Source organism: Onychostruthus taczanowskii, unplaced genomic scaffold (genome assembly GCF_017590055.1).
Source record: "Onychostruthus taczanowskii isolate IOZ18803 unplaced genomic scaffold, ASM1759005v1 scaffold20, whole genome shotgun sequence".
NCBI lineage: Eukaryota > Metazoa > Chordata > Aves > Passeriformes > Passeridae > Onychostruthus > Onychostruthus taczanowskii.
Genome location: NW_024499240.1, coordinates 2,424,656 through 2,452,499, shown reverse-complemented (window position 1 = coordinate 2,452,499; position 27,844 = coordinate 2,424,656). Strand labels below are relative to the sequence as shown.

The window sequence follows — 27,844 nt, the reverse complement described above, 5'->3', positions numbered from 1 at the left end:
AGATAAAATCTATTAAGTTGTAGAATGTAGGTTTACAATTTTCAGCAGTACCTCACAGAATATGCATTTATACTTGCTGTTAAAAAAAAAAAAAAAAAAAAAAAAAAAGCAGCTATACTGTTAAAACACTTTTATCAGCAATTTGCTCTATCTGGGAGTGTCCAAGGACACAAGCAAAGCAGTATCTGTGGGCAGAAAAATAAATGTCTTTTTCTGGATTAGCAGGAAAAAGCTGAAAAATAATTTATAAAATATCAAAACAAATTCTGAGCATTTGCTTTTAACTGCCATTCAGCCTTGAAATATACTGCTTCTATTTCTATTTAAGCCTGGAAAGAGTTCCTGACCAAATGTTGGGGTTTTTCCTATTGGTACAATCTAGCTTGCCTAAATTATTTAATTTTCTTTTATAGGTCATTCTTATGCAAGAAGCTAAAAGTAATTAAATTTGCAGGATGAAAACATGGCACAGGCACTGCTGGTACCACCTGGACCTGAAAGCTTCCGCTATTTTACTAGAGATTCCCTCGCAGCTATTGAAAAGCGTTCTGCAGAAGAAAAAGCCAAAAAGCCCAAGCAAGAACATACAGATGATGATGATGAAAATGGTCCAAAACCAAACAGTGACTTGGAGGCAGGAAAGACACTGCCATTTATTTATGGTGACATACCTCCAGGAATGGTATCTGAACCTTTGGAAGACCTGGACCCATATTATATCAATAAAAAAGTGAGTGAATTATCTTTTTCACAAAATAGAATATAACTTTATACACTAGAAAAGTTAATCACAAAATATGATGGCTAGAACTATCAGTCTGCTACATATCCAGAACCATCCTTTTATTTAACAGACCTGATTTATGCTCTTCCATACTGTAATTACTTCCATTCTGTTGAGTTACTTGCTATTTACTTCATTGTAAAGGAAGATGTGTCTTCCTTGATCTTGCCTGAACTTGAGCACAGAATGAATTTTCTTTATTTCAGTGTAATAGTAAGACTGGATATGACAAAAGAGATGTTCTAAGCATGGTTTTGCAAGGGAAGTAGTTGTAGATAACCAGATAGCATCCACTCAAGTTAGTGAAATAGAGGACTGTAACCATATTCTTTGTTTCTGTATAGCTACATAACACAGGCAAACATACATATGAAATATATTTATCTCTGTATGTGTACCATATAGAGACTCTGTAAATGTTGGCTCATATGAAACTACTGCAATGCAAACTATTGCTTGAGGTGCTTGGGTTTGCTATGATAGATCTCTACTGCAGAGCTGTCAATTAGAAGTCTCTGGAAGACCATGGAAAAGCTTGTTTTTGAAAAAGGAATTGAAAAAATATATTTTTGGTGTTCTGATGAGTTTTCATACAGAAAGACCAGAGCAAAGAGGTCGGAAATAAAAGCAATGTATCTAAGTTACATATGTCAATGCAACACATGCAAGCTCCTAAAAGAGGTGCATTTTCCCTTCCAATTTGCACAGCCATACATAGTCTTCCTTTTCATATGATCCCCAAATCAGGGACTAGGAGATAGAAAAGGTAGTTCAAACAGATCCATTCAAGTAAAAAGTTTGACTTTTTACAAGTCAGTATCTGCAGTAGAGTGTATTGTTTTTGGTCTTGTAGCAATGATGCATACAGTTGGAAATGCAAGGGTGTTATTTGAGTTAAGAGAAAGACAAGGAAAAAACCAAGTATATTTCCATAGCTGGGATTAGTTGTAGACGGTTTTAAAATCCTCCAGGGTCTGAAACAGTCCAACCTGGGAACAAGTAAAAGTACCTTAGGTCCTGCACTGATTAGTGAAAGTACAGGTGGCAATAAGAGCAGAGCCAGTTTTCCTCTATGCTTTTCTTTACTTCTGAATCCTCTTTTAGCAGCATCAAGATGTTCTCTCAGTTTCTGACAGACTGCATAGTGTTATGGGTCAGGAGAATGAATGAAGATGGGTAACACCCCTAAATTAAAAAATGCAGAAGGTGTTTTATGGAGGAGTACTTGGGGGACTATTTTTTCCTATCTCTCTGAACCAGAAAGAATGGGACCCAGTTGCTCTATTGATGGCTTGAAGCATTCCAGGCTGTCATCAAGATAAGAAATTTGATCTTGAGCCCCTATAAAAAGTCAAGGCATAAAATACTTTAAACTGCAAAGAAACTTTGTTTGCTAGATAAAAATCATGCAAATAATACTCTCACTTTTGTGGCTGAATTTGTGGTTGCCTTTGGTTTGTAAAACAGGTTTAAACGTTATGGCTTCTCTGATAGGAACAGAAAAGAAAGCAGAATCTGTATGCAACTGCATAACCTAACAGTTGGCAAAGTTAAATAAACAATGCTGTAAATAATACAAGTATATACATTATTAAGGAAATGTAAAGAAATTAAAGTTCAAAGAAGTAGCATTGTCAAGGGTTATTTAAATTTGTATGGTTTGGGTTATGACAACAGTTCCATGGAAATTCTTACAATATAATGTCAGTACTAAACCTCTTTCTTGACTAGCTGCAAAACTTTCGGAATAAAGTTGCATAAGTAAGTTCAGGGATAATGTTGTCTGAACAAGTGAAGTTTCACAAAGCTTGAGAAGTTCTGAAGTATAGTTTCTAACCTCCATTGATCAGAAAAAGTAGTCAGATTTTTTAGAACAAAGGTGTAAAAGCTCACACTAATGATGGATTTCTTAGTATCTGAGAATGATTAGTGAACTGTAGGATCTTTAGTCACAGATGACATCTGTGTTTATATTACCTGGCAGTATAATTATGCTCAACAGAAAACAAATGGACATCTTAAACCATGGACTAGAATTAGTCTTCCCTCCTCTGGTGTATAGTAGAAACTACCCTTAATCATTGACTTGTCAGCGCAGAGAAAATCATATGTGAATTTGGTCTGTCTTCAGGCTCAGCTGCAGCAGTGACCTTGGGACAGGCAACATCTTTCTAGCATTTCCAGCTGGGTGAAGGACTGTAGGGCAGGGAGAAATGCCAAGGAGTGTGTGTCCCTTCTCTGCCACCCTCAATGTTAGCTTGATGTTTTTCTGTGAGCAGGCACCAGCAACACTCCTTTCCTTATTTTCTTCCCTGCCGTGGAGTGGTTTGCTTTCCTTCCCTGAGATTACTGTCCAAGTGTGCAGTAAAGGCCACAGAGAGGGCAGAATTTTTCTGATCACAGCCAAGTTTTTACAGAGAATGGAAATCAACATGGAGAACAGTGATACTTTATAGCTCTGCTGAGAGTGTAACAAAGACTGTATTATGTTAACACAAAGCAGAGCCATTACCATCGACAAAGAGCAAAAGGAATGAAAAATAGTTATGTCCTGAAGAAATTTCAAGCAGCACCAAAGATGCAAGTAAACCTCATTCACAGACAAATACACTTAAGCAATGACTGCCCACAGAAACAGAAAAAACTGAATACAAACCATAGGTTTATTGGACCAAGTTTTAAAAGATAATCACTAGCTAAATTTTCTGCTCACATATAGGGAAAGTAAGAGCACACTGTTAACAATAAAACCAGCAATTAAAAAAATTTGTTGTGATAGGATGCCAAATCCTGGCATCTGTTTGTCTCACATTGCTCAGAACTATGTTAGCTGGCAATATATTAATAATTTTAATTTTTTTACATATATATATATAAGATTCATATAATTGATATTGGTAGTATTTAAAATAGAAAATTAAAGTAAAATTATTTTAAAATAGTGGTTGATTTTGTAATGACAATTTCTCCTTGTCACTATACATATGTGTGTATATAATTCTGTCAAGTATTTGTTCCAAATACAAACTGGCATTTAGAATTGTCCTTTTGCTATTTTGGTTTTGTTTGTGTTTGCTTCAAGGTGGAATACATTTGATAAATTTGAATCACTTTAATCAAAGACTTCATAAGAAATAAAATTTAAATATTTTAGTGGCAAAATCCTGCATATTGCTTTTATTGATAAACTGCTACTGGTTTTTGTAATTCCCACCAATTTTAATTACATCATAATTCAGTCCACATGCTGGAAAATTTTGCAAATTTGAGAATTGGCTGTTGAAGACTTACTCTTTTGTATTAATAGAAATCAGTTATTTTTGTACCACGGGTAAACAGTAGAATGGAACTTGTACCTCTCAGGTGGAGAATGGAAACTTTTAGTAGGAGGTGAAGATACATATGTAGCCAACACTGTATTTTAATTTTGCATTTCTTTTTTTGCAGACTTTCATAGTATTGAATAAGGGAAAAGCAATTTTCCGATTCAGTGCCACGTCTGCCTTGTATATTCTAACTCCTTTTAATCCCATCAGAAAAATTGCTATCAAGATTTTGGTACATTCATATCCTTTTTTCTTAATGTTGATTTAAGTGTTGCTATTTAAAAATACTTAATGACTGAAATAATACTTTTCATGTGGATGTACAAATTGTGTCCATGGGAGTGAACTATGCTAAAAATATATATGTTGCTCACATTTAAAAAAAAGAGCAATATCACATGTGGATTGCAGTATGATCTTCATCCCTGCCGAGAGAATTCTCTACTGAACCACCTAAATCTGTCAGAGTTTAAATATCAGGCTTTATATCTAAAAGGAGACCTAATCCCATACTAAGCCCTGCAGCTAAGGCCACATTAGTAACAAACCATTGCACTTGAACATATCTAAGGTCACACTTTTAGCAAGACCAGTAGTACTATTCATGAACTAGACTCACTTAGCAAGGACAAAAGAGCATGGGTAAAGAGCTGCTTTTTCGGCATTGTGTTTTCAGCATTGGGATAGGTGTCCTATAAAAGATTTGTGATAAAGGAGAGTATTTTCAAATATACCTCATCATTTCAAAGAAAAACTCAGGCCTAAACAACCAACCTCTGACTAAAGATCTTTTAGAATGATCCACCTGTGTTAACTGAGTACAATTGGGTAGTCATTTCATGATTTACAGAGTTAAAGACATGTTTAAACTTCCTTTAAAACCTGCTAAAATTACAAAAGTATTGCATTTTTTTTTTATGGAAGCACACCATAATATGCCAGATGACATACTATTTAAAATACATAAAATTATGTGCAAAGCTTTGTTTTTAGGCTTTAATTAGTATGTCATGTTATTTGTACACATTTGTAAACACTTAATACTTTAAAGTTATTTCAGTGTTATAAAGCTGTTCTATTTTTTTTGACTTATGTGCCTTAACTATAACCTACATTATTCAGCATGCTTATCATGTGCACTATTTTGACCAACTGCGTATTTATGACCATGAGTAACCCTCCAGACTGGACAAAGAATGTAGAGTAAGTTAAACATTTTTTCTTCTTTATTTTAATGTCTTTGTTTTTGTGTGACTCCAAACAAGAAGCATTTATTAAAATTTTAAAATGCAAATGCCAGAATGGGCTTGTCCAGAGTCAGGAAGAATCAGAGTCCATGAGATCATCAATATCTTTCCCGTTTCCTCCTGAACAATTTAAATGGTTTAAGAGTAACACCATGTTTGTTAAAATTATGCCTGAGGTATATCTGAACTTCTGCTGTGTAGTAAAAACAGAAGCTCTTGTCCTTGGATATTCTGAGCTGTAAATCAGACAGGGAGCTACAGATGTGCATGTAAAATTGTGCATGTAAAATTGTTGCCATACCTTTCTTGAGTATCCATGATGTCATCACAGTGGGACTTTTATCATGCCTTACTGGTTTGACCTCATAAGTGCCTGCCACAGCAAGGACACACAAACCACAAGAAACTCGAATTGCCGAGGAAAGGGCCATACCTATGAAAGAGTAACAAAGAGCTGACCTAAATAAGGAATATTTATCTTTCTTGTTCATGGTTATAAAGGCATGCTTATTCCTTAACAAAACACAGATACGTTTTCCTCTGAAGTACTGTAGAATCATAGAATGGTTTGGGTTGGAATATTAGAGATCATACAGTTCCAAGCCCCTGGCATGCAGGGACACCTTCCACTAGGTCATGTTTCTCAAAGTCCTTTATGTTTTTATTTGAAATAATACTACTCATGAAAAACCTGCTTCTAATCACTTGTTGCTTCTTTCAATCCCTCCTTTTCTCAAAGAGCCATCATAGCTTTTTATTTATTTATTTATTTATTTATTTCTCTGCACTAATGAACCTTACACTGGACCCTGTTTAGAAATCACTACCATTAACCCATTCCTAGTCAACAGTGATGATGGCTTGTGAGAGTTGCAGTCTGAAAGGAGAGCAGTAGGGTCTGTAGGTAGAGTTCCTTTATTCTGGAGGTCCAGAGATCCATGTGGGTCTCAGGAAGTGCTTGCATTATGCTGGTTATAGCTGACTATACTATGTTGTTAAATGAATAGCTGTTCCCACACCAGGTAAACCGGTAATCATGCTCCCTATCTTTGAGAATAACAGTCTGGGCATGCTTTCTTATATGTGATGATTATTTATTAAATAAACATATAATATAGGCATTAGTATAGTAGTATAGTTATTATTCAGAACTGATTTTTACAAAACTCTCTGATTTAGACACAAAAAAAAATTCTTTCATTTTTGTAACACTTAGACATCTACCTGGTTTATGAATGCAAGCAAAGAGGCAACCCTGTGAGTGCTAAAGAATGTACATATAAATATCAAAGTCTGAAATGTTTCCATACATACTAGAATCAGAAATTATTTGTAAGTACAAGAACTGAGATTAAACCAACCTTTTAGGAAATGAGTAGCATATGTATCAGGTTCAAATTTCAACAAAGACTGAACAGCAACTACAATATATAGGGCAAGTGAAGTTAATAATTTGCTCCTTTCACTTCTAAATACTTTTTCTTCTTTTTAAAGTCATATTTGCTAAAGAATGGCACTGTCTGTAAGTATGCAAAAATCCATTATTCCTGCTCTGATGATTTTCAGGTACACTTTCACTGGAATTTATACCTTTGAATCACTTATCAAAATTCTTGCAAGGGGCTTCTGCTTAGAAGGTTTTACGTTTCTGCGAGATCCATGGAACTGGCTTGACTTCAGTGTCATTTTAATGGCGTAAGTGGTTCAACAACTTTTTAAGCTTTTAGGGCATGAAATTAGTGGTAAATATTATTGTAATAAATGTATTTACTTAAGCATATTTAATTTTTGCAACCTTTGAAGCTTAGACACTGTGTAACACTTTTTAGTATTCATAAATCAAAGTAAAATATGGCAGAAGCCGAAATGGAGTGTCAGCCACTAGTGTAATTACTGCTGAGGGACACTAATTTCATGGCCTACATTTTTCTGCTCACCAGAAAGGAAGCCATCCCTTTGACTTCATGTTACTGTCCCATTACAAGCTAATTAGTTTAACTAGATGTTCAAATACAAATCAGTAAGTTTCTCTCCAGTGACATTTAAGCAAAATTGATGAAAACAATTATTAAAGTGAAATGTACTGAAGAGACAGGTAAATTTTGAAATATGATTGCTAGTATTGCCACAGAGGTTTTGAAGACCCACATAATTAGTATAAGCTCTGCCTAAATTCTGAATAACTGTGATTTAATCCTACAGGTATGTAACAGAATTTGTAAACCTAGGCAATGTTTCAGCTCTTCGAACTTTCAGAGTATTGAGAGCTTTGAAAACTATTTCTGTAATTCCAGGTAAGAAGTAGTTGGTGTAAGGTGTTAGGCCCCTCGTATCTCCAACTGTTATTTGTGTGCTGTCATTGTGTTTGTGTGTGAACTCCCCTATTACAGATATGTGACAGAGTTTGTGGACCTGGGCAATGTCTCAGCGTTGAGAACATTCAGAGTTCTCCGAGCTTTGAAAACAATATCAGTCTTTTTTGCCCATGTTGCCAAAAAAAAAAAAAAAAAAAATAAAGAAAACAAATAAAAAGGCATGGATCATTAACCTAGTTTATGATTCTTTGCCTTTTCTGCATTAGCTTCTTTTATTTTGCAAAATCAGCCTTTGAGTTTAACAGTCTTGCATGAAACACAAAATATGAGGCCTATGGGTTATTTTGCTTTGTTTTTCTGCATTTTATTGTGACAAATTGCCTCTACATTACAACAGCTTAGTGCTATGGCATTCTTGGTTTTGAAATTTTTCCTTTTTTTTACCACTTAAAATTGACATTTGTCTTAAAAATAAACAAGTAACAACAAAAGAAGATACCAAAAAGGAAATAAATTATGCACAGGAAAATTTATCAAATGCAAACTATTTTTTCATTCAAAAATTACTAACAATCCTGTCTCATGCTGCTTTGCATTGTTGTGAAGTCATGTTTAGAATTAACTGGGAACTGAATTATTGGGAGAAAATTTAATGCAGAGAAAAATTAGTAAATGCAATCAAATCTGTACTAGGAAAGCATGATTGATAAAATTTCCTGCTTGAGAATGTTATATATTCAATTTATTGGAATATATGTATATTGCATATTCATAAAAAGGAATCTTTTTCTTTCATTCATCTTCACAAGCTCTGAGGCTGCTCATGAAGCTCTACCTTTTGAGAAATAAAAAATAATTTATTTTTAAATGTCTGCATGGCCTCTTAATTATATGGGAAGGGCAAGATACTCTTTGATAATTTTATCAATCTTTTCTCTTTGCAGGCTTGAAGACTATTGTAGGAGCCCTGATTCAGTCTGTGAAGAAGCTCTCGGATGTGATGATCCTGACTGTGTTTTGTCTCAGTGTATTTGCACTGATAGGGCTGCAGCTGTTCATGGGCAACCTGAGGAATAAATGCCTGCAGTGGCCTCCAGACAATTCTACTTTTGAGATAAACATTATTTCCTACTTTAACAGCACAATGAATGAAAACGGTACTTTTGTTAACATGACAGTGAGCACGTTTAACTGGAAGGATTACATTGAAGATGAAAGTAAGAATGTCTGATATAACTATTTTAATATATTTGTGGCAAAAAGATGTAATTATTTATGACCAAGAATATTGAGGGGTTTATATTTCTGACTTATGTAGAACCACTTACGAGTCCCTGATTTACAGAGATAAAATACATACAATAAAAATACAACAACCAGAAAGATTCCTAAACAAGCTACAAAGGGATCAGTAGCTAGCCACTATTATTTAACACAATTTATTTTTTTTTACTTTGTATTGCTTTCAGGTTTATTTGATCTACTCATATATATTTCTAATGCTTTCTACACAGCTCATTTTTACATTTTGGAAGGACAAAGAGATGCCTTACTTTGTGGTAATAGCTCTGATGCAGGGTAAGTCCCTTTCAAACATTCTGTGTTATGCTTTGTAGAAAAAGAAGTAACATGAGATCTAGGTGCAACTCCATATTTAGCAGGGTTACAGAACTTAAGGAGTTTTGCAGCTAAGTGAGAGTTTCTTACTGAAGTCAAAATGTTTTACACTCTGGCTAAACGAAACAGCAATTAACAGCCTTCTCCCTGCTTGATTGAAAAATCTATTTCGTTTCATTAATAGGATCTGAAATTCTTTTAAGTCTCCTTTAATGATTTACTGATTGAAGAAAGTAGGAGGAAACAAAAATTTAAAGTGAGAAAGAGAACACGGAAAATATTAAGAAAGCACAGCAGTAACTTCATAGTTCAAGACTGAATCTGTTTTTTCAAGTCGAACTCTTTCACTTCTGACAAATTCTGCCATTTACATGTGCCAAATTATAAGCCTAGAATTGTTAGCTCACCTTGGATGCCTGACTGGCAGCAGTGAAGAGGTTTACTAAAAACATATTTTCAGCATTATAAGGGAAATCCCTAATACTACAATTGGATTTAGCTAATAATATTTTTTAATCTGTCTGTAACCTTAACAACATTTTAGCAATTATTTCTGCCAGGAAATAATTCATTTGGAATAAAGATCCTATTTGCAAAATGTAATTGAGGCGAATTTTAATATTTAGGTAATTTCAGCCAGTGAGTGGATGAAAAGGATATCTTTCATTTACTATGTTATTAGTTAAATTCTTGGGATTTTTTTTTTCTGAATTAGTTTAATTATAATTAATGGATTTTCTGTTGGAAAATAATGCATATTCTTCCAAAAGATAAAACATATTTTTAGAAGGGAATCAAAGTTTTGACTAAGTCCTCATGTTTGATTTTCACATAGGCAATGCCCAGAAGGATATATATGTGTGAAAGCTGGCAGAAATCCCAACTATGGCTACACAAGTTTTGACACCTTCAGCTGGGCTTTTTTGTCCCTGTTTCGGCTAATGACTCAGGACTTCTGGGAAAACCTCTATCAGCTGGTAAGAAATTATTATGACATAAATAGTACACTGTTGGTGATGTCCAAAAGTACATAAATAGGTTTATCTTTGCATGAGCTGAAAAAGATAAGTTGTGGGATAATATATAAATATGCTTTCTACTCCCTAGACACTGCGTGCTGCTGGGAAGACATACATGATATTTTTTGTTCTGGTGATTTTTCTGGGCTCTTTCTATCTGATAAACCTGATCCTGGCTGTGGTTGCCATGGCCTACGAAGAACAGAACCAAGCAACAATGGAAGAAGCAGAGCAGAAGGAGGCAGAATTTCAGCAGATGCTGGAACAACTGAAGAAGCAACAAGAAGAAGCTCAGGTAATATTGGAAGTTGTACTTTCTGAACAAACTTGTTCTTAAGGCAAGGAAAAAAATCTTTCATGAATAAGAACACAAACAAATTGTGCAATGAATTTCAGAAAATAAAAAGTCTTGTTTACCATGCAAGTTATAAAAGTGGAAATAGCCAATGGAAACCAGGAACTATCCAAAGAGCAAAAAAGCAAGCTAATGGTACAGAAAAGAATTTTACTTCATTCACCAAAAGACTGTAAAAGTAAAATGTTTTTCATAAGAGGGCTCCAGAAATCTGATTTAAGTAGTCATAAATAATGGTCCTTTTATGTTACAGATCTTATAAATAGGATGAAAAAAGTCTAGTGATGTTACTTCTGGTTTACATCTGAGTTAAAATTGCCAAGCTTGTTGTACTTAATAATTCTCCCCAAATATTCATCAAATAGAGAGAAGAATTGTAATCAGTGTTCTTCTAGGTTTCCATCCAGCAAAATAATTTAAAATATCCCTAACTGATACTGTAGTAAATCAGAAGTTTATGTATTCTTAGAACAGACAAGTAGTATTCAAAACTAGATGAGCAATATCCATAACAAAGATATTCCTTCCGAATTCTTTTAAAGTAATATTTGTTTCCTTTGAAAAGAGAATAAAATTATTTAAAGTTGTATGAGAAAAGGCATTTTAATAGATGCTTTTGTGAAAGCTTTTCTTATCTGAAAGTACAATAGAAGCTTTTCTTATCTGAAAGTACAATATATGCAGGAGTCCAGGTCTGTGAGTCAGCCATCTGTCTAATTTCTGGGCTGATTTTCCACTGTTTTTCCAATGGCATTTAGTCATTTTCAACAGGACAGTGTTTATAAAATGGTAGCAAATTTGAAACTTCTATGCAACTCTATTTTTGGTACTACTTTACAGGTACTTTCACCGAGTTAGAATGACTCCGTAAAGTGCTAACAAAAAGACAAACTCTCTGTCTTTTGCTTGAAAAGAAACCCTTATGTATGACTTGTGAAATCTCATTAGCATATCTTTATTTTAATCATTAAATCTTATCCCTTCCAAATTACTAAAAAAAGGGTAGAATCCTGCAAAAATCAAATTTAGAAAGGTTAAATGTCAGCAAAGTGTATATTGCTGGGTTTTTCTTAAATCTGGTGTTTTAATGCCTTAAAGACACTAAATCACATTATACTAAAAGATATCAGCAGGCTCATCTAGATGTTTGTGTATCTGAGAGTGGGGGAAAATGAAGCTCATCCAGACTTAGAAAGAATAGAATAAGAAACAGAGACTATAAGTGAGGTTGAATAAAGACCCTGAAAGTCATATTTTTTTAAATGAGAAACCACTACATTCATTATAAGTAAAGCATTATTACAGTCAGGATCTTTTTTGTTTGTGAAAACATGAGCAGAAAGTAGGCAGTGTAAGGTGGATCACTGAAGTGTTGAATTAGTTGCTGAGGCAGAAATTAGTTTGGTACCCACCTCTTCACCCCCTTGACACTGAACTTATTCATACACAAATTTAAGTCTTCACAGTGGTCTTTGCTCCACTTGTTTGAACTTTACTGCTAGTACTATCAAGTAGATGGGTGATGACTCAGCATCTGCTGCCTTTGTTTCTTTTAGAGTCTTTGAAGGATGATATTCAGGAACCAGTGTGACAAAATTTTGAGTATTGCTTTTTTATTTTATAAACACTTCAGAACCCTTTCAATACTCCACTTAGCACAACAAGTCTGTATCAAGTCAACTTGTATAGCATGGGTTGTATATTGTGGCAAAGAAAGACATTAATTCCTACTATGAGCTTTCAAACTATCCTTTCCTGCTGTAAAGAGATATGTCATCATTCCTGAAATACTTGGCATTGAATATAATATGTTTTGCTGGATAATTACTAGTCATCTTTGTTATATAAGCCTCATCTCTTGCCATTTATCACGCCACCCATTTTTGTAAGCTATGAGCAGTCTATCATCTCCCTAAAGATCTTTCCACTACAGAATTTCATCGCAATCTCCCAAAGTTCTTTCGAGGAACAGCACTGGACATACTCTCAATTCTTCTTTTCTCCATGACTAAAAGAACCTTTCTCTAACAAACCAAAGCAAGTAGACTGACCACTGTAGTTAAAGATACTAGTCCTCAGTTTTGGGATGACTCTGCTCTAGTAAGTCATCTCACCCCTTTCCACAGAGAAGAAATCTAAACTTATTTTCTTCTCTCAGGCTGTAGCACCAACAAGAAATAAATGTATCTTTGCATATCTGTAAGAAAAACCTAGAGTGCAGATACAGTGGGACATGTGGAGGGAAAACATGAACAGGAGGAAAGACTTGAAAATGTGTCTAGAGCTTGTGCCTTGTACCAGCAAAGGCAGAAAGAAAGTAAGAGTGTTCTTGTTGTGAAGACAGTGAGGAAAGGCTGGATTCAACTGCTTTCAGGGTGCTAGCTGGATTTTATACATTAACCCACAGGATGAGTGTTAGGCATTAGTTTTCTCTGTAAGAGCTCAGAAGGGATCAGCTGAATTAGACCATGATGTGGGGCTTTTCTCAAGAGAAAATGGAATAACAGGTCCGAAATACATGAAAAAGCACTATGGTAACGCTTCTCTGACTCCTTTTATTTCAGACAAGTGTCTTGTGCAGCAGTTCTTTAACAAATAGTGTAGCTATTGTTCTGCTGAAGTTTGTGCTTCAAATAACTCATGCTGCAAAACAGTGAGGATCTGTACAATTCAATATTTTATCTTCAGTACAATTTGTTTGGGTATATTTACACCCCAAAGCATGTATGAAGAGCATTATTATCACAGTGATAATAAAAACCAGTTGATAAGATAAAAGACTATAGAATTATTGTTTTTTGGCCTACTAAGAATACCTTGCTTTATAACCTGACAGACAACAGCAGCAGTAGCAGCGGCATCAGTTGCATCAAGAGATTTCAGTGGTGTAGGGGGATTAGGAGAACTCCTGGAAAGCTCTTCAGAAGCATCAAAGTTGAGCTCAAAGAGTGCTAAAGAAAGAAGAAACAGAAGAAAGAAAAGAAGGCAGAAAGAAATGTCTGAAGCAGAGGACAAAGGTGATATTGATAAGTTCCCCAAGTCTGAGTCAGAAGACAGTATCAGAAGGAAAAGTTTCCGCTTCTCCACAGAAGGAAGTCAGCTGACATATGAAAAAAGGCTCACTTCTCCTCACCAGGTACATTGCTCTATTTTACTAAATCATGTGTGTCCCCTCCACTTTTATTTTCAATGACATTACAGCAAGTTTACATATTGGAAGTTATGTAAGTGGTAAGGGAAGGAAAAATGAGTGGTAGGACCATTCACAGTGTAAGTTTGAGATGGTTTGACCCATTCTATTAGCAAAGGGACAAAAACAACGTACCAAGAATACTGATAAACTTAATTAACACATTTCTGAAAATGTATTTCTGAGGATGTGTCTAGTAGACTGCAGAAAGAAAGATTAGTATTCATATATATGCATTAATGAACCATACATTTTCTGTTCTGGATCCATTTCAAAACTATACAAATGTAGGCTTTTTAGCAGACTGCAACATCAAAATACTCTGCACAGGAAATTCCACATTACCATTAATTTCTATTGTTTTCATTCATTACCTTCTTTAATGTGAAGATAATGAGAAAACTAGCACTAGTACTGCACAATAAGGACAAACTAGACAGGGATCTTTGGGCCTGTATGTATAGCAATTTAGTCATACTGTTCTTTTTCATTAGAAATCATGATGAAGAATCATTTCCATCACAGGAAAGCAAGTAGTTTATGAAGGACCTCTGGAAATCATTTAATACAAAGTTCTAAGCTCTACTTGCATAAATCAAAAGGTCACTTCTGTCACCCAAGGATATGCCCTCTGTACTTGGCACTGGTGACGCCACACCTGGAATCCTGTGTCCAGCCCTGGGTCCCTCAGTATAAGACAGTCATGGAACTGCTGGAGCAGGTCCAGAGAAGGGCTGGTGAAGGTCTAGAGAGTGAGTTACATGAGGAGAAGCTGAGGAAGTTGAGGGTATTTAACCTGGAAAAGAAGAGTCTCAGGGTGCCTTATCACTCTACGACTCCATGAAAGATTGTGACTGGGTGGAGGTCAGCCTCTTCTCCCAGGCAACTGGTGACAGGATAAGAGGAAATAGCCTCAAGATGTGCAGGGGAATTTAAGGCTGGATATCAGGAGGAATTCCTTCATGGAAAGGATTGTAAAAAATTGGAATGGACTACTCAGGGAGGTGGTGGAGTCAGTGTCCTTTGAAGTGTTCAAGAAATGACTGGACATAGCATTCAGTGCCACGGTTTAGTTGACAAGGTGATGATCAGTCAAAAGGTTGGGCTTGATGATCTTGGAGGTCTTTTCCAGCCAAAATGATTCTGTGCTACCTTTGCTTATTTCAAGGCTACACACAGTTATGACATTTTTAGAAAAAATCACTCAAAATGCATCTCTTTAGAATGATAATGTATGGTCTGAGCCAATAGATGACTTTTACCTATGAATACTACCCAGGTTAGGAATAACTTCTTCATTAAAGATGCTCTTGACAGGTTGTTGGGTTTTTTGTTTTTGGTTTTTTTTTTTTTTTTTGCAGTTGTAACAAAGCTTTGGGGCAAAAGTTGACAGCATACAGCTAAAACTTAGGTGCCCCAAGAGTGAAAGAATTGCAAACAGTAGAAATGGTAAAGGAAGAGCTCATTTGTTTTGTTAGCCGTGGAGAATCTCCCTGGTGAGACAGGGTCCAGAGCATGAAACAGCGAGGCAGAATGGTAAGGGGAGATAATCTGCTCAGTTGGGCCCTGTAAGAGGTTTTGTCCTTTCATACCACATTCCATATGCAGATGAATGATGCAGTTTGCTGGAAAAGTCAAACCTTCCTTTCAGTCCTTACTTTCTGATAGCATGTAGACATGCCTCTATATGTGTTAGAATTGCAGCCATTTTGGCTTACATCTTTTGTATTAATGCAGCAGGGACTTGCAGAATAGACATTACTTCTCCCAAATCCCTGAGGGGGCTGATCCAATTAGCTGTACTCAAAATGTGGCAACAAATATTGGAAAGATTGGCCTCCAAATAAAACATAGCAGCCATGGGAACATTCTCTAAAAGAACAAGGCTATCACTGGTAGGTAGAAACCCTGGTGAGCATGTCGTTTTTTGAAGGACTGTATGTTGCCCAGGTATTTTTATAAGGAAATGTAAAAAGGGCGTAGTAATTAGTTTACTGCTTTGTCAAAATTCATTGTCATGTTCTATAGAAGCTAAGGGTTTTACTTGATCAAATTATCTTTCAGTATAAGCAAAACAGCACTTTTTTTCCAGCCAAGTTTACATAAATGGGTTAGCAAAATAATTTGACTGGTATTTTTCAAGTAACTCAGCCTGAGGCTGACAGCCAGCATAGAAAATTTCAGCCCAAACTATTAAAATTTGGTGTAGCTGTAAGAGCAGGAAAAAATACATCTTGTAATGATAAACACCTGCCAGGCCTTATAACAGGCAGTTCTACCAGTGCAGCACACACATAATATGTGAATTTATACATCTGACTATGCATATACAGAGATATATATGGGCTGATATATGTATAAATGCAGTGTTTGATTTTTGAAATATTAACATAGGTTTGTATAATATAGGACAGTTTTCACTTTCACTTTAATTATCCTGAGATCAAACCCAGGATTGCTATTACATATCAGGACTTTCCACCTGCAGAAATAGTGAAAAAGTGACAATAGTCTCAAACCAGGTTTTTGATGAACCAAGATGTGAAGATTTGCAAAAAATGCAGAACTGAAGAAGGCTGAATGCCAGTTTACTTTTCTCCACAATTAGTACTCATTTTATTTATTCATGAATGCTGTTAATAAAATATGTAGCAAGAGAGAAGAACACTTCATTAACAGGCTTTTACTGTAATTAAAAGATGAATTACCAACAACCACTGATTTATTTTTCTCACTTGTAGCAGAATATCTTTAGGTAACAGTGTCCCTGGTGAATACTTTCTTTGAGCTGCCTGATAGCAAAGTGATACTTTCTGGCAGGTGTGTGCAACCTGCCATGGCCCCCAGAGACCTATGCCTAAGAGTGCTGCTGCTGTACCTCCAAAGCTTCCCCAGGCTGCGCTCTCTGTCTCTAGATACTGTTTCCCCACTACTGAGCCTATTGGGAAGAGGTCAGTCAAGTTCCTTACATCACTTTAGAAAGATTTCAATGGGAAACTTAAGATCCCTTCTGCATCTACCAAATAAAACAGAATAGAGTGATTGGTGAGCATTATCAGTTGTTATCACTAGGAATCCAGGCGATGAAGAAGAGAAGTAAAAGACTTTTAGCTCTCTACTGCAATTGAAGGAATAAAAGACAAGTACCTTCAAAACCCTGATAGTGATATGGAAAACTGTCTCCAGCACACTCCATGCCAGTTCAATGCATCTTCTTCACTCAGGACTGTTCAACGTTGCTTATGTCTTCTGCACAACTTTTCCTCAGTTCTGCTACATTACCTTAAAAGAATTTTTCCCCTCTGCTTCAGGTCCCCTGGTGAATATATTCCCCTAGTGGACAAATTATACTATGGAAGAAAAAAGTGACTATCTTTTCTCCAGCACTGTAACTATTCTTTGAAAAGCCAAGAATGTACAACTTTAGTTCTAATGCTGTTTTGTTTGGTTTGTTTTAAATCTTTTACAGTCTTTGTTAAGCATTCGTGGTTCTCTGTTCTCACCAAGACGCAACAGCAAAACCAGCATTTTCAGTTTCAGAGGTCATGCGAAGGATATAGGATCTGAAAATGACTTTGCTGATGATGAACACAGCACTCTTGAAGACAATGAGAGCAGAAGAGATTCTCTCTTTGTTCCAAATCGACATGGAGAAAGACGCAACAGTAACATTAGCCAGGCCAGTGTGTCATCCAGAATTATACCAGCCCTTCCAATGAATGGGAAGATGCACAGCAGTGTGGACTGCAATGGAGTCGTTTCCTTGGTTGGAGGACCTTCAACTCTAACTTCACCTACTGGTCAGCTTATACCAGAGGTAATTGTAAGTAAGCCAGTATTTATTACAGTTTGGGTCTGCCACAGAATTTTCTCTTATTCCTCATCTCTGCCTTCCTCATTATTTCTTTAAGAAATAATTTGCAATAGTTTCTAAATAATAGAACATAAAGGAAAAAAATCCTTAACCTCCTATGTCTAAGCCTTCGTAACGTGTGATATTCTTCTTATTTTCAGCAAGAGATCTACACATAGAAAAAAAGATTAATTGAACTTGACTTTGTATATAGTTTGTATATAGTTTCACTTCAACAAAGTAGATATTCAATATATAAATAAGGCTATAGCTTGGAAATATGTATAGGAAAACTCCTATAAAATGAAACAAAAGTTGGCTATTACTCTCATGATAGTTATTAGAAATACCCCTTTCTGAATTCTTATCAAGGACATTTTTCTCATAACTTTCATGAGAAAAATATGTACAGTTCCTATGTACATTTGAAATTACTTAACATTTTAGTCTCAGTTTCAGACTTTTGCAAACTAAGATGTTCTTTCAAACATCCAAATAAGCAAGCCTTTTTCATCTATAGTAATTTTTTAAAAAAATTATTATTATCATCATCATTATTGCTATTGTTATCATTACTGTTATTACTACCACTACCAAGGAGGTACCAAGCAAAAATTTTGTTCAGCCAGTCACTTAAATGTGAACCACCTTTGGTCCCACACTGTGTTGGTATTCGGTCCTGCAGTTGATTATTTGTACCACTGTACAAAATTCCCACTGAGTCCCTCAATGAAAAAAAAAGAAATCCTGACAAGAACAAAAACATTCAGTGAAAAACATAGGACATTGCACAAAGCTGATTTGATTATCACTACAATATTTATGCAGTAAATACTGTTAATTGGATGTTGAAAAGGATGGTGTAATTCCTCAGTATTTAATTTACAGGGCACCACTACAGAAACAGAAATAAGGAAAAGAAGACTGAGTTCATACCAAATTTCTATGGAAATGCTGGAAGAATCTGCTGCAAGACAAAGAGCAATGAGCATAGCCAGCATACTTACAAATACAATGGAAGGTATTTAGTGCATTTTATCTGACAGGCAGTTCAGTGAAGTTCTGCTAGCTACATGTACAGAGAAATTATTTACATAATTTTCTTTGTAAATGTAAAGCTGACATGTGGAGTCTCTGAACATCAGATATAAAAGGCTTTTGAGCATTTCTAAGGTCATTTACACAATCTGAATGCTTAACCATGTTCCATTACACCTTCCAAAATATTACGCTACTGAATGGACTAATAGAGATAAAATAATGGTATCTAGGGGATTGCCACAGCCTCAAACAGAAAATATAGGGATTGGTATAAGCTTCATAAAGGATTCATGTTGACTTTTAATATCTGAAATTAAGATATCTGTTGTAAGCAAGTTAAGTAACCTAAACAAAATGCCTAGATTCTCCCTACTGTCCTGGGAAAGACAAACACATTTCTCCCTTTAGACATTTGTCTCAGATGATTTACTCTTTAGTGAATGGACTTCACTGTCCACTGGTGGTAGAGTATACCTATATATATCTTAAATAAATTAAATGACTTATTTTAAGGTAGATAAACATGGGTGAGGGAAATCTCATATTAGGAAGAGCAGTTTATTTGATTGATGTAATCTTCTCCCATATTTTAAACAAGAACATCCAGAAGATACATTTGTAATATTCATTTTTTCTAATTTTTTTCAGAGCTTGAAGAATCCAGACAGAAATGCCCACCATGCTGGTACAGATTTGCAAATACTTTCTTGATCTGGGATTGCTGGAGTCCGTGGTTAAAAGTAAAGCATGTCGTCAATTTAGTTGTGATGGATCCATTTGTTGATCTTGCTATAACTATTTGCATTGTTTTAAATACCTTGTTTATGGCCATGGAACATTACCCAATGACAGAACAGTTTAGCAGTGTCCTTTCTGTGGGGAACCTGGTAAGTAGTTTATCATGCACTACTTGATGTAAAAATACCCTTTTCTAAAAGAAGAAAATTATAAGTGTATTGTATTTGTTTAGATCTATTCCAGAATGTCTTTTTATAATCAATTTAGAAATGGTATTTATGATTTTCACAGGTAAAATGATTTTTTTAGTGGAGCCTTTATCTTTTATGAATATATGTTTTTACCTACTATAATGGAATAACTGAATATGTGTGGAAGTGCAGTCTTCACTGGAATGCCAGATTTCTTGATATCTGCCTCGGGTTTTTTCTTTTAAACGTTAAGGTAGATCATGCTATTTTTACCATGGTACTGATATAACATCACAGAAAATACTTTTCTTCAGTACAAAATTGATAAAATATTCAAAGTCAGACTTTCTCTTGGAATTTTTTTCAATTACACTACAGTGAAAATACTTCTACAAAAAATATGTGCTCCCAACCTTTTTGTTTTGCTGCACAAACCACTGATCACTACACACTGCAAGAAAGTGTTGAGTTAAATTCTGGACTTAAAAACACTAAGATGCATTGATAATTTCACATTTGGCACTTGGAGATATTTCAAATAACATTATCACCCTGAAGTTCATTTCCTAAAAGGAAATATCCATCATACAACATGGTAACTATGTGTGAAACCTCCATATTCTTACAAAAAACTTGAGACACGAAACTCCAGCTTCCCCTGTCTACAAGACTGACTTTAGAGAGTCTGAGCTTAGGCAGACTGACATTAGAGACTGTCATCTCTTTAGACTGTAAGCTAGGAAAATATTTGCTGTCAAGTCTTCTTACTGGAACCATCCTCATCAAACAGGACATAAAACACCAGGTCACATCACATCATCTGCTGGGTAGATAGTCCAGCACATACCAGGGAGCTGAACTGCTGACTGGTCAATAGGTTTTTATATGTTTATTTAAAATCTCTGTCCCACTATAAATGCTGATTTAGTTACTTGTTTTCAGTATTTAGAAATACTTAAATGCCATTTGGAGATAGCAATCAGCTGTTTTTTATAGTAACAGGTAAGAGAACTCACTGGATTTTTAAAAAAATTCCTCAGGTATATAAATTTCTCATAACAATTCATTACATTTTGTCTTAGGTATTCACTGGGATATTTACAGCAGAAATGGTACTAAAGATTATTGCCATGGACCCTTATTATTATTTCCAAGAAGGCTGGAATATTTTTGATGGTATTATCGTTAGCCTTAGTTTAATGGAGCTTGGTCTTGCAAATGTTGAAGGATTATCTGTTCTTCGGTCATTCAGATTGGTAAATACCTTGATAATTAAATATTTGCATGCAATTATCTCACTTAAAAAATAAAAGTGATGGTGCCTGCAATAATTGCCATATTTTGTAAATATGTATTACATACTTCAGTGACTCACATTTTTTTTTCATATGTGCCTAATTTGCAAGCCATGTTTGATAAGTACAAATTTAAGGTGCTTGATACCTTTTAGTATCAAATTGTCCTATTGATCTTCTATCCAACTGATATCCTTTGCCAATATAACACTAATTGCTACCTTTCTAAGAATTTTGTGAATTTTTACACTGATTAAGAATAATAAAAGCTGAGTATCTGTGAAAACATACATATCACAAATACACAGCACAAATAATCATAACATTTTTAGTCTTTATATTGTGAACATTACTTTGTAGTACTTGTAAGGAACTTAAGCAGATTCTCTCTTCACATTTATTTTAATGGGCACCAACAATAAACTTTTAGTCATTCCATTACATATAACAGAATCATAACAAGCTGACTTTAAGATAACATTTAAATTGAAATATTATTGAGCTTCTACTAGAAACGTATTTTTTTAATATCAACTAGTATTGTGCACAAACCAGTTTATAAATATATTTAGTAGAGGTACAAGATTAATGATTTAAAAGCCTTTATTGCCAATAGTTACCACATTACTTGAAAATTTTATCTCCTGATACACAGACCAGGAAGAACTGACTTACTTAGCACTAATTGCAATGGTACCCAGGTTCACATAACCTAATAGTTTGGGTAATGACTATTACTTTTAAGTTAATGTTTATGATTTGAATGGACATGTAATCTCGTCATCAAGGTTTTGCTTAAAAAATTGGTCTCTATCTAAGCATGGAAGGCCTAATGTGGTGCTGAGGCAATGTGGAACTAAGTCAGCAAAGGTATAGTGACAGTGGTGAAAAGTATTCTAAAATGTGTTTAAGAATAGTTCAAGAATCACCTGTAAGTGGACGTTTAAAAATAGTAAAATAAAATGTCATACGAACACAAATTATTACTTTTTTTTACTATGTGCACCACTGAAATGAAATGATAATGCATTTTTGCCAAATACTCCATGTTCCCTGCTCTATATTGAAATAATAATGCGGTACTACTGAAGAACAAATTAATCTACAGAAACTGGTATGCTCTGTTAAACATCTTGGACCTAGCTTCTATTTTGTAACTAACACTAAAGGTTCATCTGCATTTTTGTTTTGCAGCTTCGAGTTTTCAAATTGGCAAAATCTTGGCCAACTCTAAATATGCTGATTAAGATTATTGGCAACTCAGTGGGGGCTCTGGGGAATCTGACCCTGGTGCTGGCCATCATCGTGTTCATTTTCGCTGTGGTTGGGATGCAGCTCTTTGGGAAAAACTACAAGGAATGTGTCTGCAAAATTGCAAGTGACTGTGTGCTCCCTCGCTGGCACATGCACGACTTTTTCCACTCTTTCCTGATTGTATTCCGAGTGCTGTGTGGAGAATGGATAGAAACCATGTGGGACTGCATGGAGGTTGCAGGCCAAACCATGTGCCTTATTGTTTTCATGCTAGTCATGGTGATTGGAAACCTAGTGGTATGTGATTAACATTTTTTTTTACATTAACTCTGATGCAGATGTGCAGGACTTAGCTAGGCAATGAAAATGTTTGTCATCCTTCTGTTTAGAATTTAAAAATTAATCTGAATGTGCTAATTTTGGGTAAAAACATTTGAAGAGTCCCTTTTCCTCTTTTTCGTACATTTCTGTGTATGTACACTGAAGTACTCTTACTATGGGTACAAGCATTTAGAAGGAAACCAAAATGTCAACTCCAACATCCTATCATGGGAGTGCTGCAGCTAATTTAGAGATGATGTTTAATTTTTAGTACTGAACTTTCGGGGTTGTTTGCGTACAAAAAAGACAAAAATGAAACCCAGAGTGATTTGTCATCCAGCTTAAAAAGGCTTTAAAAAGCTTCTAACTCAAGATTCTACAAGAAACCTTTATAAAAACGTTTAAATTCAAGCTGACAACATAAAATGCAAAATTTCAATTGGAAAATATTGGATTGATCAGAACTTCCTAGAAGTAAGTGTTATAAAAGCGATGCACCACTTCTACTTTATTTTTAAGTTTCTTCTCCTGTTAAAATTTGCAGTCAAAATTTCCTGTCTAAATTCTCTTCCTTTAATGATATTTTAAACATGATTTAAATTTTTATAAAATAGAATTCAAAATGTTTGTATCTTAGTCATTTACCTGACCTTGCAATCTTGACATTTTACCAGCAAAAAATGTGAAAGCCTCAAAAAGTTATTTATGATCCGCAACCTGCTCTACTGATTTTTTTAGAATCATAGAATCATTCACATTGGAAAAGGCCTTTGAGATTATCAAGTACAACTGTTAACCTAGCACTGCCAAATTTAACACTTCTGGTATGATTGTATTTACTACATAGCTGTATTCTCTCATCTTTAGGTATTGAACCTATTTCTGGCCTTGCTGCTGAGCTCATTTAGTTCAGACAACCTTGCTGCTACAGACGACGATAATGAAATGAACAATCTCCAGATTGCTGTGGCAAGGATTCAGAAAGGCATAGATTATGTTAAAAAAAAGATACGGGAGTTCATCCGAAAAGCCTTCGTTAGAAAGCAGAAATCTTTAGAGGAGATCAAAGCGCTTGAAGAGCTAAACAACAAGAAAGACAGCTGCATTTCCAATCATACCGCCGTTGAAATAAGCAAAGATCTGAATTATCTCAAAGACGGGAATGGAACCACCAGTGGTGTAGGCACAGGCAGCAGTGTGGAAAAATATGTAATTGATGAAAATGATTACATGTCATTCATAAACAACCCAGGCCTCACTGTGACAGTGCCCATTGCACTTGGAGAATCAGATTTTGAAAATTTAAATACAGAAGAATTTAGCAGCGAATCTGACATGGAAGAAAGCAAACAGGTAGGATTTTTCATATCGTAAAAGTATTAAATTGTAGTCATACATTTGCATGTTTTAATTACATATTTAGAATATTTTTAAAACTCTAATATCTCATGTAAATATATTTTATGTTTTAGAATTTTATGTATTACCATTCAAGAAAAAATGTATCATGGTATAGTAGAGGATCCTTAGAGTTTACAGTTTTAGTGTTTTGTTTATTAAAATTTGGAAGATATTTTATTTTAAATATTAATATTTCTTTCACAGTTTTATGAGGTTTTAGGACTAGTAAACACTTGATAAAGCATTCTTTATGTAGTTCCTACATGTGATAAGAATATATAGAATAAGGGTAGAAGGCTAAGGGACAATTAAGGATCTATGCATACCAAAGCAAACATAAGTGGAGAAAAAATATTACTTTCAATATTTAGGGTAGTTCTAAAAGTTAGCCCTGAAACATCACAAATCAGTAATAATTTTAGATTATCTAAAAGTTTTGTGAGTAATATTTGCACAGACTTTGGGTTCCGAGACTATGGCTGGCTGAAATGAAGTAATCTAGGTACCGATGAATGTCATGTAAAGCAGCAGCTCAAGTTATCCTGGAGAGCAGAATGACCTTGTAATATAGATGTATGCAGAAACAGCTTACTTGAAGGCTTTATGATGTTAATATTGTGCAAAGTTACAGAAGGTGGTCTAAAAAACCAATGCCATGTGTTTCAAAATCTAAGTGGCTCAAATACCAGAAGTGATCATGAACAGGTGCTGATAGTATTCAAGGAAAACTTTGTATTGGGGTAGCAATCAACGACAAACTAATAAATGCATTAGCAGAATCTAATTATATTCAGTGCCATTAGAAATTTAGGAACTTTGAGGTTTAAGGGATCAGGAACCATGGATAAATTTGCTTTCAATTAGATTAGAAGCTGTGATGTTATGTAATAACTCGTTAGTCCAAAAAGGTTTGTTTACCATGAAGAAAGCTCTCCAATAAAGAAGCCCTGCATTCATGACTTTATCATAGCTGTATATCTGGCATACTTGCAATATCAAAATTCACCACATTACATTAATGCATCGCCATGAGCCTGTTAATCATGGTATGGGGCTTTTGCTAAAGAACATCAAGAGTGTGTGTTTATTTGCAGCTGCAAAAAATGCTGCTTTGTGTAACAACTGTAAGATGAAGAGCAGGATATTCTATCATCTGAGTTGCTCAGTTATGAGACAAACAGTTTCAATGCAGATGTATAAGATAGTACAGCAGTAGTGCTTATCCATGGTAAATTTAGAATATAACAGATACAGGAAGTATAAAGCAGTGTAAATTAAGAGATCAACTAGTATTTAAAAAACCCCAAAACATTCAGAGTGATTCTGGGTCTCAGAGTTAAGTGTTTTTCATATAAGCTGATCTAATAAAATTTGGTTTTCATTTTCAATGAACCTTTAGCAAAGTTTTCTCTCCTTTCATATATTCTGATGTTTTTTAAAATGACATTACACTATATATTTTCTTCTGTCATTGTGGCTAAATACAATAATGTGATAAATACAATAATGGGTGCCTTCCTATTAACTCCATCAAGTTACAAGCCTAAAAATTTCCTGAATATGTTACTTTTTAAAAGGTTTGTAGTATGTATCACGACATTGTGGGGGCTGTGCAGATACTGAATTTGTGATTACATGACATGTTAGCCTCTTCACTGAAGGAACTTGGGAAGTTCCTATCCACACTTGGCTAGTCTTTGCCACTTTGCCTCAGAGAAGTCAGGACACTGGTTGTGCCATGGGTATTACTGGTTTATTTCTCCTGTAAGGTAGATTGAATGGCTCGGTTTACAATGCACTGCCGTATATTCTATCAGAAAGCTGGGGAAAAAACTATATGCAATGCAAAGGCAGAAACTCCTCTGCTTTCCAGGTGAATATGTGATGTATGTACACTCCAAGAAAATGGAGTAAAAGCCCTTCTTGATGTGCTGACAACTTCTGAATGCTAATTTCAAGGTGACTTTCACAAGTCAATTGCTCTGTTCATCCCCAGCTTTGCCTGGTTCAGGCATCATACCTTTATATTCTAAGGCCATCCTGAAGTTTCTGGACAATAATAAATCAAAAAGGATTTTGCCCTTGTTTTTAATGGACTGGTATCTATATCTGTCTTCAGGAAGAGAAACCAATTAATAAGTAATTTGACAGTGAAAATTTCAGGTGGTTGTGGGAAATCCAGCAGTAAATGATGGATGGAATTTTTATTAAGAAATTGTGGAGAAATTTTCAATAGGGTTAAGATAGGTTTAGGACTTCTATGCTGCTTCAGTATTTTTGTAGACTGTAGTAGTCAATACCATTGGGAAACTGAAGCAATAATACTTCCATCAAGTTCTGCTCACACACAAGTCTCCATTGTTTAACTGCCTGACATGTATTCATACAGTGCAAGTGTGCATATTGTGAACAGTATCTAATCAGACAGTGTCCTGAAAATTGTGAATTCTATATTAATTTCACTTTTTGCTCTGGATTCCTTATTCCATTCCTTCTGGATGATTTCTATGGAAAGAATATAGTGGAGTTATTTTATTGTGTGTATAAAAATCCACTGGATTTGGAATATATGAACAGAAGTTTTGGCGTATGACAGGAATTTGTGAAGTTTCCCAATCTTCTCCTACCAAGTCAACAGTACTGCTGAATCTTTTCCTGCCTTCTGATTGTCTTTCAAGGAAGATAAAGAGTACATTGGTGCAGTGTTTAAGTTACCTCTCTAGAACAGTACACCATCACTTGTTTTGTTTTGCCTTCCAAGGGGTCCCACTGGGAAAACATTCCTGCTAGAAGGCCTGGTCTGCAAAAGGAGGGGTAAGAGATGGGGCAGAACTTTCCCTGCCTTAACTGTGGCAGTACTTAGCACTTAAAATACCTTGAGGGCATATCCACTATAATAACATTTTATTTAACCACAGAGCTGTGGAAACCTAGATCTGCACAGGAACTGTAAAATTAATATTTTTTCCTCTGGTCTCTTACTGACTGTTGCTGATGTTAGGAGCAGAATGATTATTTGAAGTCTGTTATACTAGAAGTGGGGCATAGCTTGTGTTTTCCTGAAGAATATACCAGGAGCAAGTAATTACTATAGACATTGTAATTGTGGGCGAGTGAGGAACAAATTGTAATATTTCCTATTTTTTATCATATACACTATAGTAGAAAATAACTCTAGCTATCGAGCTTCACTTGGAAGGCTAGCTCTTTTCTTTTTCCTTTTTTTTTTCCCCCCTTTTCATGCTTTCATGGAAATCCATTCTAATTAATTTGCTAGTTAATAACTTCCAAAATCTGCCAGAACCTATTCTGGAACCTTGTTGCAAATTCCAGACCTAAACAAGAACTTTCTAATACATATCACTAGAAATTTGAGGACACCTCTTTTTGGATGAATGATAACATTTATTAGATTATAAAGATACTCACTGCTTTAGAATAATAATTGGCTGAAAGTACATGCAAGAACTGAACATTTCATTCATACTTGAAGGAGGATTTTTTTAATTATCAGAAAAGAGAAGTGCAATACCCAATGAGATATCATCAGAAAAGAAACAGATTTCTGCTCTGAAGAAAAGATACTCAAGATCATTAGCTTTGAAGATCAAAAAATTAGAAATAGCTGAAGGGGATAATTTGGTGGGTTTTAACATGAGCATGTGGATGCTGTTTTTATTGTGAAATGAGTAACTGTGTTAATCTTACCAAACATAAGACTCATAACTATTGTATATTGTGTACCATTTAACAACTGTTTGTTAGAGCTGATTGACAACTTTATAAATATAGTTTTGCATTTCAACATGGAAAAATAATTTCAAATATATTTCTCAGTTATGGAAAACTTACTTTACAACTAAAGAAAAACATATACCTACAGCCTCAATCATTCAC

General features: G+C 35.0%; 1 protein-coding gene across 1 annotated transcript in view; it reads left to right on the top strand.

Annotated features, from left to right (window-relative positions):
- Nucleotides 1-448: 448 nt before the first annotated feature.
- The window catches only part of LOC121335301 (sodium channel protein type 3 subunit alpha), a 41,653-nt gene continuing 14,257 nt past the window's right edge, over nt 449-27,844 (top strand). The window contains exons 1-16 of the mRNA XM_041403280.1: nt 449-730; nt 4,232-4,350; nt 5,224-5,313; nt 6,924-7,052; nt 7,560-7,651; nt 8,617-8,889; nt 9,187-9,250; nt 10,125-10,266; nt 10,397-10,603; nt 13,500-13,799; nt 17,323-17,670; nt 18,595-18,727; nt 19,396-19,634; nt 20,759-20,932; nt 22,166-22,522; nt 23,414-23,899. Coding sequence (XP_041259214.1) covers nt 464-730; nt 4,232-4,350; nt 5,224-5,313; nt 6,924-7,052; nt 7,560-7,651; nt 8,617-8,889; nt 9,187-9,250; nt 10,125-10,266; nt 10,397-10,603; nt 13,500-13,799; nt 17,323-17,670; nt 18,595-18,727; nt 19,396-19,634; nt 20,759-20,932; nt 22,166-22,522; nt 23,414-23,899 — 3,420 coding nt within the window. The 5' untranslated portion in view covers nt 449-463. The remainder of the gene's footprint in view (nt 731-4,231; nt 4,351-5,223; nt 5,314-6,923; nt 7,053-7,559; nt 7,652-8,616; nt 8,890-9,186; nt 9,251-10,124; nt 10,267-10,396; nt 10,604-13,499; nt 13,800-17,322; nt 17,671-18,594; nt 18,728-19,395; nt 19,635-20,758; nt 20,933-22,165; nt 22,523-23,413; nt 23,900-27,844) is intronic.